Here is a 14322-nt window from a genome sequence, read left to right as displayed (position 1 = left end):
GAATATACCTTTTTTTTCTCTATTTTACATTTAACTCGTCAAAAATCAGTGAAAATAAATTCCATATACAAAACACCCAAAACGTCTTTTCAGCGAAAATTAATTGCAGTTAAAATAAAGTATTTTACAGTAATTGAAATTTATATCTTCTCATCTATATTTCATCTTAAAGGGGCACCTTCCAGTTAAGATTAATTTCACAACAAATTTACTTTCTGGATTAAAATAACAATGGATAACAAAAGATAGATTAACATTGTAAACAACATAAACAATTATAGTGTCCCATGATTCTTTGGTGCAATCCATGGGATTGAGCGGTTCCCCTTTAAAATCATATTGAGATGAATTCTTCAATCGGATTCACACACTGAAGACAACTTCATCTATGAACTATTATAGATTATCCTGACTCAACTGAAAAATTCAAGTCATGCTTTGGAAGGATTAGAAGCATTAGAAGATAACAATTTTACTGTGTCGTTGTTATGATGGTTTAAAATTTATAACGGTCAGATCTGTTTACATAAATCGCATCATGTAAACCGCAAAATCGGATGTCTGATCAGATTTTGAAGAAAAAAAACAGACCTACTTGAACTTGTTGGATTTATTTGATCTGATTTATCCCGGTATCCACAGAGAAAAAGAAATCATACATGTTTTATTGCAGTTAGGTGGACATGTTCTTGCACCCAGAACAAAACTACTTTCTTGTCCATTTCTTGACCATGACAATGTTCTTATAGGAATGTGGAGTTCTTTTGATCGTTTTGTAGCATGCTCTAATTTTCAAATACAGGAGTTGAGGAGGTTATTAAATAGATTTTTGTTTGTGTTTTTTTTTGTAGCGAAACAAGCAATTTATGGAAGGAATGATTAACTCCAACCCAGTGCCTGCACTACCTAGCAATACAGCCTACTTACAACAACAAGGTAATATAAAAAAATCATAGTTTTCGCAAACACAGAAATGTCCATTTCATTTTCCAGATGAAATGTTGAATAAAATAATTTTAGCATGTTGATTTCAATAGAAAACAAAAGACAACTTTCAAAGCACTCTCAAAACATGCCTGTTACATATCTGCAACCCAAAAGAATGTATACTGTTACAAAGATGCGATACAAACACTTTTACTAGACATGCAGCATCAGTCTGTAAATTAGAGCAAATATTGAGTTTTGTTTTTTAATCCCGGTTTTTCGATTCACTCACATCACACTTTCGATGCATGGTTTGGTGGGAACTGTGATAATACCTTGATATTTGAAGCATGTTCGCCACTCACATCCGGTGTTAGATATATTCTCCGCTATAGCTTTGAGCAAAATACAAGGCTTTGCATAAAATGGTCTGCAAGCACAGATTACCTCACTGGTGATTTACATTTAGATGTAGCCGCAACAAATTATCTTGCCATCGACAGTAGTTTCAAACTAATTTCAAAAGGAATTATTCTAAAAAAAAACATCCATCATTTGAAAAAGTATCATGCACTTACGTCATCACACGTACTTTAATGAGAGGTGTGACTATCACCTAATGACGAGTTTCCCCTAATGATGTCATGCAAATGTTATACCCCCAAAAGAAATGTTTTATTTGAAATGGTAAAAAACAAAATCCTAAATTTTTTAAATTTTTCACCAAAGACACAATTTATGACCTTGCTAAACAACAGTGGTCCAACACTCCCTGTAGCAAGGTACCTTTATAGAAATGCTTTGAAATAAGACAGCAACCCCAGTGACAATCTTTTTTCACAGTTTAAGTTTTGCATTTTGTTTTCTATATTTTTACAGTATAAAAGTTTAGTCTTTGTGTAATGTATTAGCTTGGTTTATTTTAACTTTTCATTCTTTCTTCAACATTTGTAATCATTGGCAATCGCTCCAGGGAATATTAATAAAATTATTATTTTAATTATTATTATTACCAGGCCCTATTTTAATGGTGCAGGACACTTTTAATAGAACAAATATGGTCCTCAACACCACTTCCAAAATATCGTAGTATGGTTGGAATCAATTGACGCGTGTTTATTGGACTATATAACACGATATTTGCTGTCTAGCTCAACGCTCGTCTCTGCATTCTCCAATCTTAATTCTTATCTAACTGCCTTATCTCATCTTTTCTCCACTTATCATTAATTATTGAAACTTTACTTTGCTTTACATGATAAATTATTCCTCAGAGGAAGACTTATTACTAGTACTCCATAATCACTGTCTACACAAATTTATGTCACATTATTCATTCTGTCTTTTATTCAGGGGTTGGCCATTAGGTACTCCGGAGGAGGGGTGGATTTTGAAAAACAAACTCAGCTTAGAGAACATTTTGAAGAAAAAAATGTATAGAGGTTTTACCAAAAAAATGCGATATTGCATGCAGTACCATTCTGAACACCAAAAAAACGTAAAAAAAAAATAATTAGGAAAAACATAATTATTTACTGTCAGAATCATCATTTTTTTCAAATTCACGCCCAAATCTAATGGTCAACTCCTGAATGAGTACAGTACGGTTCATTTAGCTAGCCTAGCCTTTTCACCACCAGACTTTCTTGTACTTTTTTCTTATATTCTTCAATATTTCTAGAAATGAACTCTAATTTTGAAGCCAACAGACAAAAGTTGAGTCTATTTTCAGTTTTTACTAAAAAAAATTTGGATATTTTTGTTCCAATTTTCTGAAAGAAAGTGAAGAATTTAAACGGGATTATTTTGTGAATGATGGTTAAAAAGGTTAAAACTCACTCAGCTTGCTTTCAACAACTTCATACATGTATCTAAACTATGCAGAATAATTTGTTAGAATATGTCTCATATTAGTAACCTAGGTAACAACTACCACATAATAAGTTGAAATTACTGATAACAATGATACTCACTTTAAAAAATTGTAAAATTATAAATACTTTTTATAAAAAGCACAAGCCAGCTAATAACCATGTTGGAAGTTAATTTACTGTGAAATACTTTATTTTAGTTAGAATTAATTTTCCCTGAAAAGACTTTTTGGGTGTTTTGTATGGAATTTATTTTCCCCCTGATTTTGGATGAATTGAATGTTAAATATAGCTATATTCACTGGATTTTATTTTCACTGAATCATTCCTTCAGCGAAAATAACGAAAATTAATTCCCAGCGAAAATTACGTATTTTACAGTACATCTAGAGATTCCAGACTGTACTGGGCATTCAATAAATGCTAATTTATTGCAGAACCGATAAATCATGCATACATATCTATGTCTATACAGGTGTATTTTTACGCAACTTGATATTCATGATACATTGTAGCTTCCTTAGTTTACGTGTAAGATTATGGTTTGGCTGTCGTCCTGATAAATCTTGTAATTTTCACATCATGAATATACCATGATGTAATCCATCAGCAGCTTAGATACCCTGCAAGCAATCATAGCAAACCGACCAAGCATGACTTAATATTTAGCTAGCTTTAACAGGCTTAAAAGCTGGTTTAGTTCGCTTTCTAAAATCTTAATATGCTGTTAAATAAATCTCATTTTAGTTGAACTTGAAATTTTTTATAACAATGTTGCTTTCAACATGATAAGGGTTAAGATACTCACAGACTGCACAGTAGATGGGTGAATGTGTCTTGTCCAGCAATTGTGGTGCTCTAATTTACCATTCATGCCACAAGAGGTGACATGTCATCGTTTTATTTGACGCTGATGCTCTGTTAATTGCTAGCGAGAAGCGGTAATGAAGCTTGAACCTTACAAAATAGCAGTTTATATCTAAGAATTAACTGTAAATGTACATATATATAATTTACGCGTTGGAAATAGAAGATAATAGAAGATAACCTGTGAAAGTCATAAGACCCAGGATGTGATCAGCAAAACTGTAGAACAATTTTATGAAGATGAATACTGCTTGGTGGATTTTCCAGGAGCCAGAACTATTTTGAAAAAAAAAATCTGACACTTTTATTATAAAATTTGTAGTTAAAACAAATACAGTGACCCCTTGGTAAGTCGTACCTCGGTAAGTCGCGATTCGGCCAAGTTGCGGGTACTTGGATGGCTCCCAAAATGTCTAATGTGTTTTGACGGCAGTTTGAAATACAAAGACTAATGTTTCGTTGCATTAAGTGTTAATTACTGAGATACAAAGGGAGACGGCGGCCTTACTCAAGGTGTCAACAGGGGTGTCGACCGTACATCTTTCTCGGCCGGTCCCCTCTTCGGTATACCTCTATCAAACTCGCAACAATGAGTTGAATTCATCACTCTGATCTCTATTTCTCAACTGAGCAGCATGTCTAAGCGAAAGCTATTCAGTCTGTCCATACGCCATAAACTCGCAACGAACGACCGTATCGAGAAAATTGAAAGCAAGTCAAAGGTTGCACGTGATCTAGCTGAACTGAACAGAAAACGTGCGAAATTATTCGACAACGATGACATCGATAAAGCTGCATGTTTACGTATGGTTTCTTCAAGAACGGTCTGTGCGAACTCCACTCTCTGGTCCCATCACCCAATGCAAAGCACGCATCCTCGCCAAGCAACTCAGATGTGACGACTTTGAATTTAAGGCCAGTTCGAGGTGGTTCTAGCGATGGCAAAGAAGAATTCTCAATGATGAAATCTAGAGAAAATGTGACTTTCAGCTACCTGTTGAAATACACACATCTTGGAAGTATTTACAACCAATCACTGAATCATATGCATGATTATCTTGGTTGTTGCACTTATTGGTAACTCCCAAATGAATCCTATATTATCAAAGCCAAGATTCACTGCTGCATTCAGAACTTTTGCCTGGTAAAAAATATTGAATATTTTTAACTAGTTTGATGCGAAAGTGTGTGTCAGTAAAAAATAAACCCAAGTAAATTTTTCTATATTTTTTTCAAATTCTGTTCAAGACCTGTCGCTAATATGAAAATATGTACATTTGGTCTAAAATTAACGAAGAAATTTTAGAAATAAACATAAAATTTTAATTTTTTTTTTCAAATTCTGTTCAAGACCCGTCGCTAATATGAAATTATGTACATTTGGTCTAAAATTAACGAAGAAATTTTAGAAATATACATAAAATTTTAATTTTTTTTTTCAAATTCTGTTCAAGACCTGTCGCTAATATGAAATTATTCCATTTGGTCTAAAATTAATGAAGAAATAAAAATATACATAAAATTTTGACATAACATTTTGGTGGGAAAAATTGGTCTTCAATAGGGTAATGTTGGCTCTATACAGTCGTTCACATTTTTAAAAAGTTCCAATGGAGATAAAAATTACCATACATTATTATTATTATACATTATTGTTTTTTAGTGATCTCCTACATTTGTACTTTCCTGTTGGGGGTCACATGTATTATGCAAATAGCCTTGGTCATGATTGGTCAAAACGTTGGTTTATAAAGTACACACTTCTTTCATTATTAACAGGAACTGTCAGGAAGTCATGTAAATGTATGTGTGGGTGGTAATTTTTTTTTTTTTTTTTTGCCCAAATCTCTTCATTATTTTGCATTTCTTTTACGTGAGAAAGACAACTTGTGAGTAAGTTCCACTATAGTGAAGACATTTTATAAATGGGATCTGTAACTCTTTTACAAACACATTGTTTTCAATGTACTGAATATTTTATCTACCATATTTGCATATTTACCATATGTGTTAAAAACACACATAAACCAAAATAATACCTATAAATTATTTTTCAACATAAAAAATGGCTCCATCATTTATGCACTACTACATATGCACTACTAGTCGTGGGAAACAAACAAACCCTTTCATATATTTAAAAAAGATATATGGTAATGTGGAATGAATATTGTTTAAAACTGTTGTGTTCTATACAGAAATTACAGGGTCTCCAATTACTCCTAGACGTGCATATTCGTTGGATCGTGGGTCGCCGGCGTTGATATCCCGTGATAGTCTCAACGAAAGCCTAGAAATAATACCAAAGCTGTCACAGGTAAGTACAGTTAGGCAATCAATATTGAGACTTTCAATCAGCAGTTAAGAAAATATATGCAAAATATATTTTAACATCTTGTATGTAGATTACCTTATTTGCATAAATTATGCATTCTACAGAACTTTTCGGCCAATTGCAAGCAACCATGAAGGTAACAGAACAGGCAATTGTAAATTACTAGTAATGCATTACAGAAAACAGCGGTTATTTTTAGTTAAATTGCTCTCTAATAATTAATATAGTACCAATTTGGACAAGTATGCAATGTAAAGAAAACACATTTTTCTAAAAGTTTTCAATATTGCCCCTGAATGTTGATGAATATATCGTCATTTGTTCACTGATCTTTTGGAGAATCTTGGAGATCTGCATCAGACTTTTGAGAGTGAAATTTAAATACCGGTATTCAAAAAATTTCTTGCATAAAATAAACACTGAATGTATATGTTAGTGCTAATCACCAAAATAAAAGATTTTCGTAAATTTGTTAGCCATGTTGTTGTTATTTATTTATTTCAGACAAATAAGTCCAAATAATAATAAAAAAACACTATGTGAAAGGAGGTCTGTGTTTTTTTTTGGATTTGATTGAAAATATTGAAAGAAAAATAACAATACAATACAGTATTTTTAATTACCGCTTGCCTAATTGATGAGTTTTCTTAACAGGCAATATATATTTGATATTAGTTACAAATGAACACCAAGACTTGTTTTTTTCTCCTCAAATAGTATTCAATTTTTTTCTTGCCATCACATCTACACATGTATGCGTTTCCATGCTTATATAGATCAGAGGAAAAGTGGGTCAACAGTGGGAGAAAATGGAACATGATTTGTGGGGGATGAAAACAAGTCTTGTGGTTTCTCACTCCCAACAAGATCTATACAATCATTAGAATCTCAGATTTATTGTTAGACGACCTATGTATTTGTTAGCTGTTTGTAGGCACTATATTAATTCAAATATGTGTACTTATACAAGGTTTAATAGTGCAGTTAAATGTCCAGTATTCTCTCAAGTCACCATGTTGCTGAATACTGTGAATCCATTAATTATTCAATGATTTTAAATTTTACTATTTTTGCTCTAAAATTCAATGATTTTAAATTTTACTATTTTTGCTCTAAAATTCAAATTCATGAGAAGAATGTAAAATTACAATAGAACTCGTTGTTTCACTAATAAATTCATCAATTTCAAATAGAGTGAAAGTATCGAAATAGTGAAATTTAATACCAGACGAGTGAAAATTAATGCTTTTACATTCATGAAGACTTTGATAGAAACATGTGTATTATTCGTTTCCATGCACTTGAATAAAAAAAAAATTTAAATCAAAAGTCTTAGACAAATTACGCTCTAGTATTTGTCCCATGACTTTAATTACGAGCTCTTTATAATATCTACATGCTGATCTTGAAATCGTCCAATGAAATCTCTCACCTTTGTCATATGTTGATGTTGCTTGTTTTAACTTTCAGCTGAGGATTGTACACCGTCGGATTCGCAGATTAAAACTCTTACTATAACTCATTTCATTACTCTTCATTTTTTTTTTCTATTTCTACAACTTGCATAAATGTACGTTGTACTACGTGCATGCACGAAATATTGTATACTTTAGCTGATCAAGCACAAACCTCCTCCTCCTCCTGCCACTAGAGGGCGTCGGTTGACAACTACCATCACTCCTACACCCAATAATCAGGGTTCTTACAGAGTTGCTATTTATTTGGTAAGAGCACAGCTGGTCTGTGTTAAACTAGATGGGTACTGGTGTTTGCAGTTTCCCTGTTTTATTATCTTCTTTTGATGCCTGCATATCCCTTACTAATTTTCCACTCCAGAGGGTATGGCAGCTGATTATATTCTCCTCTATACTGGCTGTGCTCTTGCTTTTCTCCCCCCACCTTTCCTGTTCAGTTCACATCATTGGTGTGCATGCATGTATTAATCATTGGTTGTCACAGCTGCCTGCCCATCCACTCACCTATCCACCCACTAACCCACCAGCACTAGTTTTCTAACTGCACCATATGCGTTTTTTAAACTGTTACAGTATTGTTTTTTTTCTCTGTTTGTGACATTTTATTTCATAGCGTTTTTCTGCCACAGTTCTGTTCCTCAGTGTTAACATTGGAGGTCGTTTGTAGACGTAGACGTAGTGACAGTTTACTGAGAATTATTGATGGATTTGAGAGAGGGTATAATCACTAATAATTGTCTGTTATTTAGGAGGACAATTTAACGTTTACTCAACACAGCTTTGGCATGATTTAATTTTTATACACAGGATGTAAACTTCATTAAAAAACACCTCTGTAAATATAACTGCCATGAAAACACAGACATTACTGAATGTATGCACTGTTCAGTACTAAAAATTATTATTATTATCATACCAGGTATACTACTGTAGAATGCTAGAATTTTCGCTTGGAATTTATTTTCGCTATTTTCACAAAGGGATGATTCTGTGAAAATAAAATCCAGCGAATATACTTTTTTTCCTATATTTCACATTCAACACATCAAAAATCAGTGAAAATAAATTCCATACAAAACACCCAAAAAGCATTTTCAGTGAAAATTTATTCCAGCGAGTATTCCGCAGTATTGACTGAACGTTAACAAATTAAATATTGAACAATAACAAATATGTTATGAACCTAACAGATATGATATTGACCCTCCTAATAAGGATTGAACAATAACAGATATGATAATGACCTAACAGATATGATATCGACCCTCTCAGTATGGCTTTAACAATAACAGATATAATTTTGACGTAACATATATGATATTGACCCTCCTAATAAGGATTGAACAATAATAGATATGATATGGACCTAACAGATATGATATGGACCTAACAGATATGATATCGACACTGCCAATATTGCTTTAACAATAACAGATATGATATTGAACTTCCCAATATTGCTTGAACAATAACAGATATGATATTGACCTAACAGATATGATATTGAACTTCCCAATATTGCTTGAACAATAACAGATATGATATTGACCCTCCCAATATGGCTTGAACAGATATGATATTGACCTAACAGATATGATATTGACCCTCCCAATATTGTTTGAACAATAACAGATATGATATTGACCTAACAGATATGATACCGATCCTCCCAATATTGCTTGAACAATAACAGATATGATATTGACCTAACAAATATGATATTAACACTCCCAATATTGCTTGAACAATAACAGATATGATATTGACTTACCCACTCTCAAATACTAAATTATAGATAGATGTAGAAAACCTTCTACACACACACACACTGTATGTCACTTTGTAAACACACTGTAATAATAGATTCACTTCTTTCTCAACAAAATAATCCTTTCTGTGTTGGTCGTCTTAGATTTCTAGTAGCATCAACAATGCTATTATGAGATTATGAGCTGTTTTGGTCTGATACAATTGATTACATGTATATTAAATTACATATTTCAAGCAGAAATATGCTTTACATTTAAAAATAGGAAAAAATATTCTAACACATTTGAGACTAGTTCGTCTGTGCTGACATTTGGTTGTGATTTGTTTGGTTTTACAATATCAAGCCGTGATAATGATAATGATGGACACAGCCAACTTGTTAAAACATTTGCAGGAAATTTGAAAAAACAGAACTACAAATAATTCATGATAGTTTGCTGAGTGGAAGGCTTGATTTACCAAAGTGATGAAAAGAATGGGTACCGTATTTTCTCTGTGCAAATACTAAAATGGACAAAATATGTATTATTTAAATGATACAGTAGACAATAAATACAAATTTGGGTTTGTGTGCATTTCTATTGTAGAAGCACTTCAAATAAATAAATGCAGTACCTAACTAATTTTTATAATTCAAAAATTATTTCAGTTGAAACAATTTGTCAAATTTTACTTTAATCTCTTAGTTTAAGGTAGAAGCTTACTCATATTTTTTGAGAAATTTTGTCATAAATCACATGACAGTGTTCATTGGTTTACTATGTAAAATCATGAAGCTATTGTCCCATGGCACCATAAAATAGCATTCTATTGTGTGTTACAGTGACGTATTTTGAGAAACTTGTACTAAATTTTTTCAAAAATAGCTATTTTTAGAACAATTCCATAGAGCGCAATGTTAAACAAAAATTGCATTTTTCAACACTTTTTAAAACCCAGATTTTTGAAAAAATTCAGGAAAACAAAAAGTAGGCCATCATTAACAATATATTATTTTTTCAGCCTATGTCACCAGCCTACAATTTGAGATATGGCATAATATCTCTGCCATAGGAACCTATGGTAAAAGCACTATAATACTGCCAAAATGGCCGCTATCCACTAAAATACAACCATGAGTTTCTCGTAAATTAACCTGGTGACCCCCATTTTTTTCAAAGTCAATATTCTTATATTGCCTGGAAGTACAATATATTAAAAAATTAAGAAATTCCGGGTTTTTTGAAATCATGAGTAGGCATCTACCTTAATGTGTGTTCGCCGTATCCATCTTTGAGTGTCTTATACACCTTCATTATCATTGCGTTTCTCTCAAGTAACTTGATCAGAATCAATGTTTCCTTCTGTACTTATTTATGTATCTACATGTAATTGTTATCAGACCCAACTCAAAGAATGGATGTGCATGTTACATTGTACTGTCAAACAGTTCTTTCACTGGATCAACCACTTCTTCTCACACAGTGCATTTTAGCTTTTTCTTTCACAGCCATTTTTTTCTTCTTAAGGAAAGACAGTAGTGAATAATTCTATAAAGTGTTCAAAGATTCTTTTCCCCATCTAGGCTTCTGATAAAAACAAACAAACAAACAAACAAACACAAGACCAAAGTTTGAATATTGGATCAGCTTAAGTTTTAATTTTAAAGCTGGTGACCAAAAATTCGTTTTTGGGGAATATTAATTTGTTAACCTTTTGAGTTCCATCATTTTCCGACCAAAATTTAAATATTTTGCAAATTTTTTTTTTTTTTTTCTCTATTTATTTCATAGACCAGATGAACCTATTTTCTTGTTGATGTCAGGTTTTGACAAAATAACGAAATTGCGCATGTTTTATTGTGACAAAAATTTACATTGGGGTTAAATGTCAAAGGTCAAAGGTCAAAGACATGACAAATAGAAACTTTAGGTGTACTTCATTATTGTCTTTTCTTAAACTCTAAAGTGTTTAGAAACTGGCACTGTACTTGCAATGCCTGCGATACAGCACTTGGATGTAATGTGTTAATATGCTAATTATTGCTCCTAAAAGACCCGCCTGGTCACCATGGTTACAACATCAGAATAGCCAGAGTCACAGTCAGTATGTTTAATTGAGTTAACATAACATGTGCATACTAATTTAGACTCATAAAGCAACGTTATCATAACTCTGATTGCCAGGAATTCGTACAAATGATTTATGTGTCTGTCCCTAATCTACATCCACATCTAGTTCAGAATTCTGGACTCCTGTGACTATCATTTTGTTGATTTATTCAGTGCATCTTAATGCATGCTCTCGAAATGTATCGTGACTTGGACCGCTGTCAACAAAAAACAGACACTATTATTCACAGCGCTTTAAGATTAGTATGCTACAGTTTGTTACCCATATAGCCAAGCCAAGTATAATTAACTAATTCAAATAATCTATGAACATTTGATGAGATGCAAGAAAAAAGAAAATGTAGAGACAATCATAATATTTTTTGTTGAGAAGATTATAACATAAATGAAGTTGGATGTGAAGTTGTCTGTCTCTTTGTCTGCCTGTAGTTTGCTCTGTTCTTTGACTGCCAATCACTAATGTATCTAACTTGTGTTCTTAGTGACTCTCTGTCAGTGCTGATCATCTGTATTTGATGTGTAAATATAGTCACCTGTGCACCGTGTGATCATCACATGAACATAGTATCTGGTCACATGTCCTGATTGAGCCAATGGCTGCTCTGTTCACAGTCTTCTCAATTCTATGTTGATTTTTCAGTCCCCCAAGCCACACGGTGAAGATGGTTTCGGTGCACAGCATCCAGCCCTACCTCTTACAGATGTAAGTTTAAATTGTATTGTCTCCTTCCACGTATTATTCTTAAAGCGGGGGAGTCGTCACCTGCGCATGCGCCAGATGGCCGTAGCGTGTCATTGTTTACAAACAAGTGTCTACCATGAGCTTTTGTGTTTTTAGCGTGTGTTGTTATCGTCACTTGGGACTCAATTCCCACGTGTGCGCAGGTGATGACCCTCCCACTTTAAGTTTAGCCTCCTGTTTAAATATCCCTAATTTATTTATAGCTACATGTATATCAGCTTTCTCATCAACTCACTGATGCCATGGCTCTAATCAAAATTAGTCTAGAGTACATGCACTTCTAGAGGTCTTTTATAGACTTTTATAAATATCGCATATGTACGGTGATCGAATTTGATTTGAAATGCTGCCAACTTGAGCATTGTTGATCAAGTATTAACTGGAGAGTATTTTGTCTCTCTTGATTCTTGTGAAGTCATAGCAGAGTATGTGAGATTTGAGATAGATAAACCAGCCACCATGACTACATGTATAGGCCATTATTGTAGTGGACTAAAATGCATGGGGAAAAAATGTAAAAATTCTATACTATAAAATTTTTAAATCTTTTTTTTTTTCGTTACTGGATAAATGCAATAGTTTGTGCGTGTGATTGCATGATCCGCGTTACACAAATGAAAGATTTTATTTTACCCGTGCTGTTGATAAGGATCGTTCCTCTCTAGACATCAGAGGTCATACTTACATGGAAAGCGCATTAGATTTGATAGTAATCATTATGAAGTAAAAGTTATTTCACTTCTCTGTCTTATCTTTAGACCCCATCAGAACGACTTGCCCGAGCAGGTTACGTCATTCGTTCTGTTATCTTGACTCGATCCCCACACATGATTCGTGATCGTAAATACCACTTGCGTACTTACCGCCGATGTTTAGTCGGTTCAGAGATGGTCGATTGGCTTGTACAGCAGAGCTCATTTGTTCATTCACGGAATCAGGCAGTCGGCATGTGGCAGGCACTTTTGGAAGAAGGAGTCATAACACATGGTATGTACTCATCAGTATGCAGTAGTTTTCACTAAATGTATTGAATGCCTCCAGCTAGGATATTTCACTTGGTTAAATTGTCATCTGATATCAGTCAGGAACATTACTACCGGTACATTGTCTACTTAAATACATTGGGTGTTATGATTTAATAATATACTATATACACATAAATGGAAAGCAAACCAATAACAATTTAGTCAGTAAGTTAAATAGTATATTAAAAATAGTAGTCATAAGCGTATGAGTGTTTTATTATGGTTTAAATATAATGTTTATGTTTTCTTTTGTAATGTTTGGTTTAATTTGGCTTATTTTATACCAAACTGGTATTATCAAAACAAATATTCTCAAATGTACCGGTATAGTATACATATCCCAAACATTCAAAAATACAACATTCATTATTATGTCACTTATATTTCCATAACCATATTTCATATTTCTGAATGGACAGTAATATATTTTATTTCTTTTATTATTGTATAATAAATTATGTAGATTTCTTTTTTTTTGGTGGTATTTATTAATCCATTTTTATTAATTCCTAAAGTTATATTTATTACTAAATTTCATTATTTTCAGTATGCCATGAACATCAGTTTAAGGACAAATATTTATTCTATCGATTCCGAGAAGATGACCTTGGCATTGGAACAGTGCCTACAAATAACGAGAAAAAAGAATGCGAAGATGAGTTGCAAGATACGCTCGTTATGTTAGCACAAATCAGCCCTGATGCGATGATGAGAATGATTTTGAGAAAACCGTGAGTTCAGTTATATTGTCAATCATTATGAAGAAGGTTAACCATTATAAACTCAGAGGGGATGGGACAAAAAAATTATGCAAATTATATATTTTGTGCTGCCAATGATAAGTATGGGATAGATTTTTTTGGTAGGATGTCAATAAGCGCTGTGATTTGCAAAAACAAAACAAAGGAAATGTCAAATTCGCCTTTGAGGGAACATTTCTAGATATCAAAATAAAAACAAAAGAAGCATCATGTAGGGTAAGTTGGGGTTTTTCTGCATTCTACTAAATTTAAAAGCTATGCACTGTGATAATCAGTTGTATTATACTAATGCTTGAATATGTATTTACATTTCTAAGGGATTGACAATCAGAAATGAGGGGGGGGGGGACTGTAATGTGTAAAGCCCAAAAAAGGGAAAAAAACTATATTTATTGAAAAAAAATCCCAACATGCGACTGCTTATCAAAACAAAAAAAA

At 32.9% G+C, this 14322-nt stretch overlaps 1 protein-coding gene across 1 annotated transcript in view; it reads left to right on the top strand.

Annotated features, from left to right (window-relative positions):
- LOC100373735 (rap guanine nucleotide exchange factor 4-like) overlaps window positions 1-14322 on the top strand; it is an 87385-nt gene that overhangs the window by 51583 nt on the left and 21480 nt on the right. Inside the window, exons 6-11 of the mRNA XM_078013048.2 lie at window positions 852-936; window positions 5864-5982; window positions 7614-7724; window positions 11997-12059; window positions 12857-13085; window positions 13671-13854. Coding sequence (XP_077869174.1) covers window positions 852-936; window positions 5864-5982; window positions 7614-7724; window positions 11997-12059; window positions 12857-13085; window positions 13671-13854 — 791 coding nt within the window. The remainder of the gene's footprint in view (window positions 1-851; window positions 937-5863; window positions 5983-7613; window positions 7725-11996; window positions 12060-12856; window positions 13086-13670; window positions 13855-14322) is intronic.

The sequence above is a fragment of the Saccoglossus kowalevskii genome, chromosome 7, assembly GCF_978046115.1.
Source record: "Saccoglossus kowalevskii chromosome 7, keSacKowa6.1, whole genome shotgun sequence".
NCBI lineage: Eukaryota > Metazoa > Hemichordata > Enteropneusta > Harrimaniidae > Saccoglossus > Saccoglossus kowalevskii.
The sequence above is the reverse complement of the archived record's forward strand: the minus strand, read 5'-3'. Positions and strand labels throughout refer to the sequence as shown.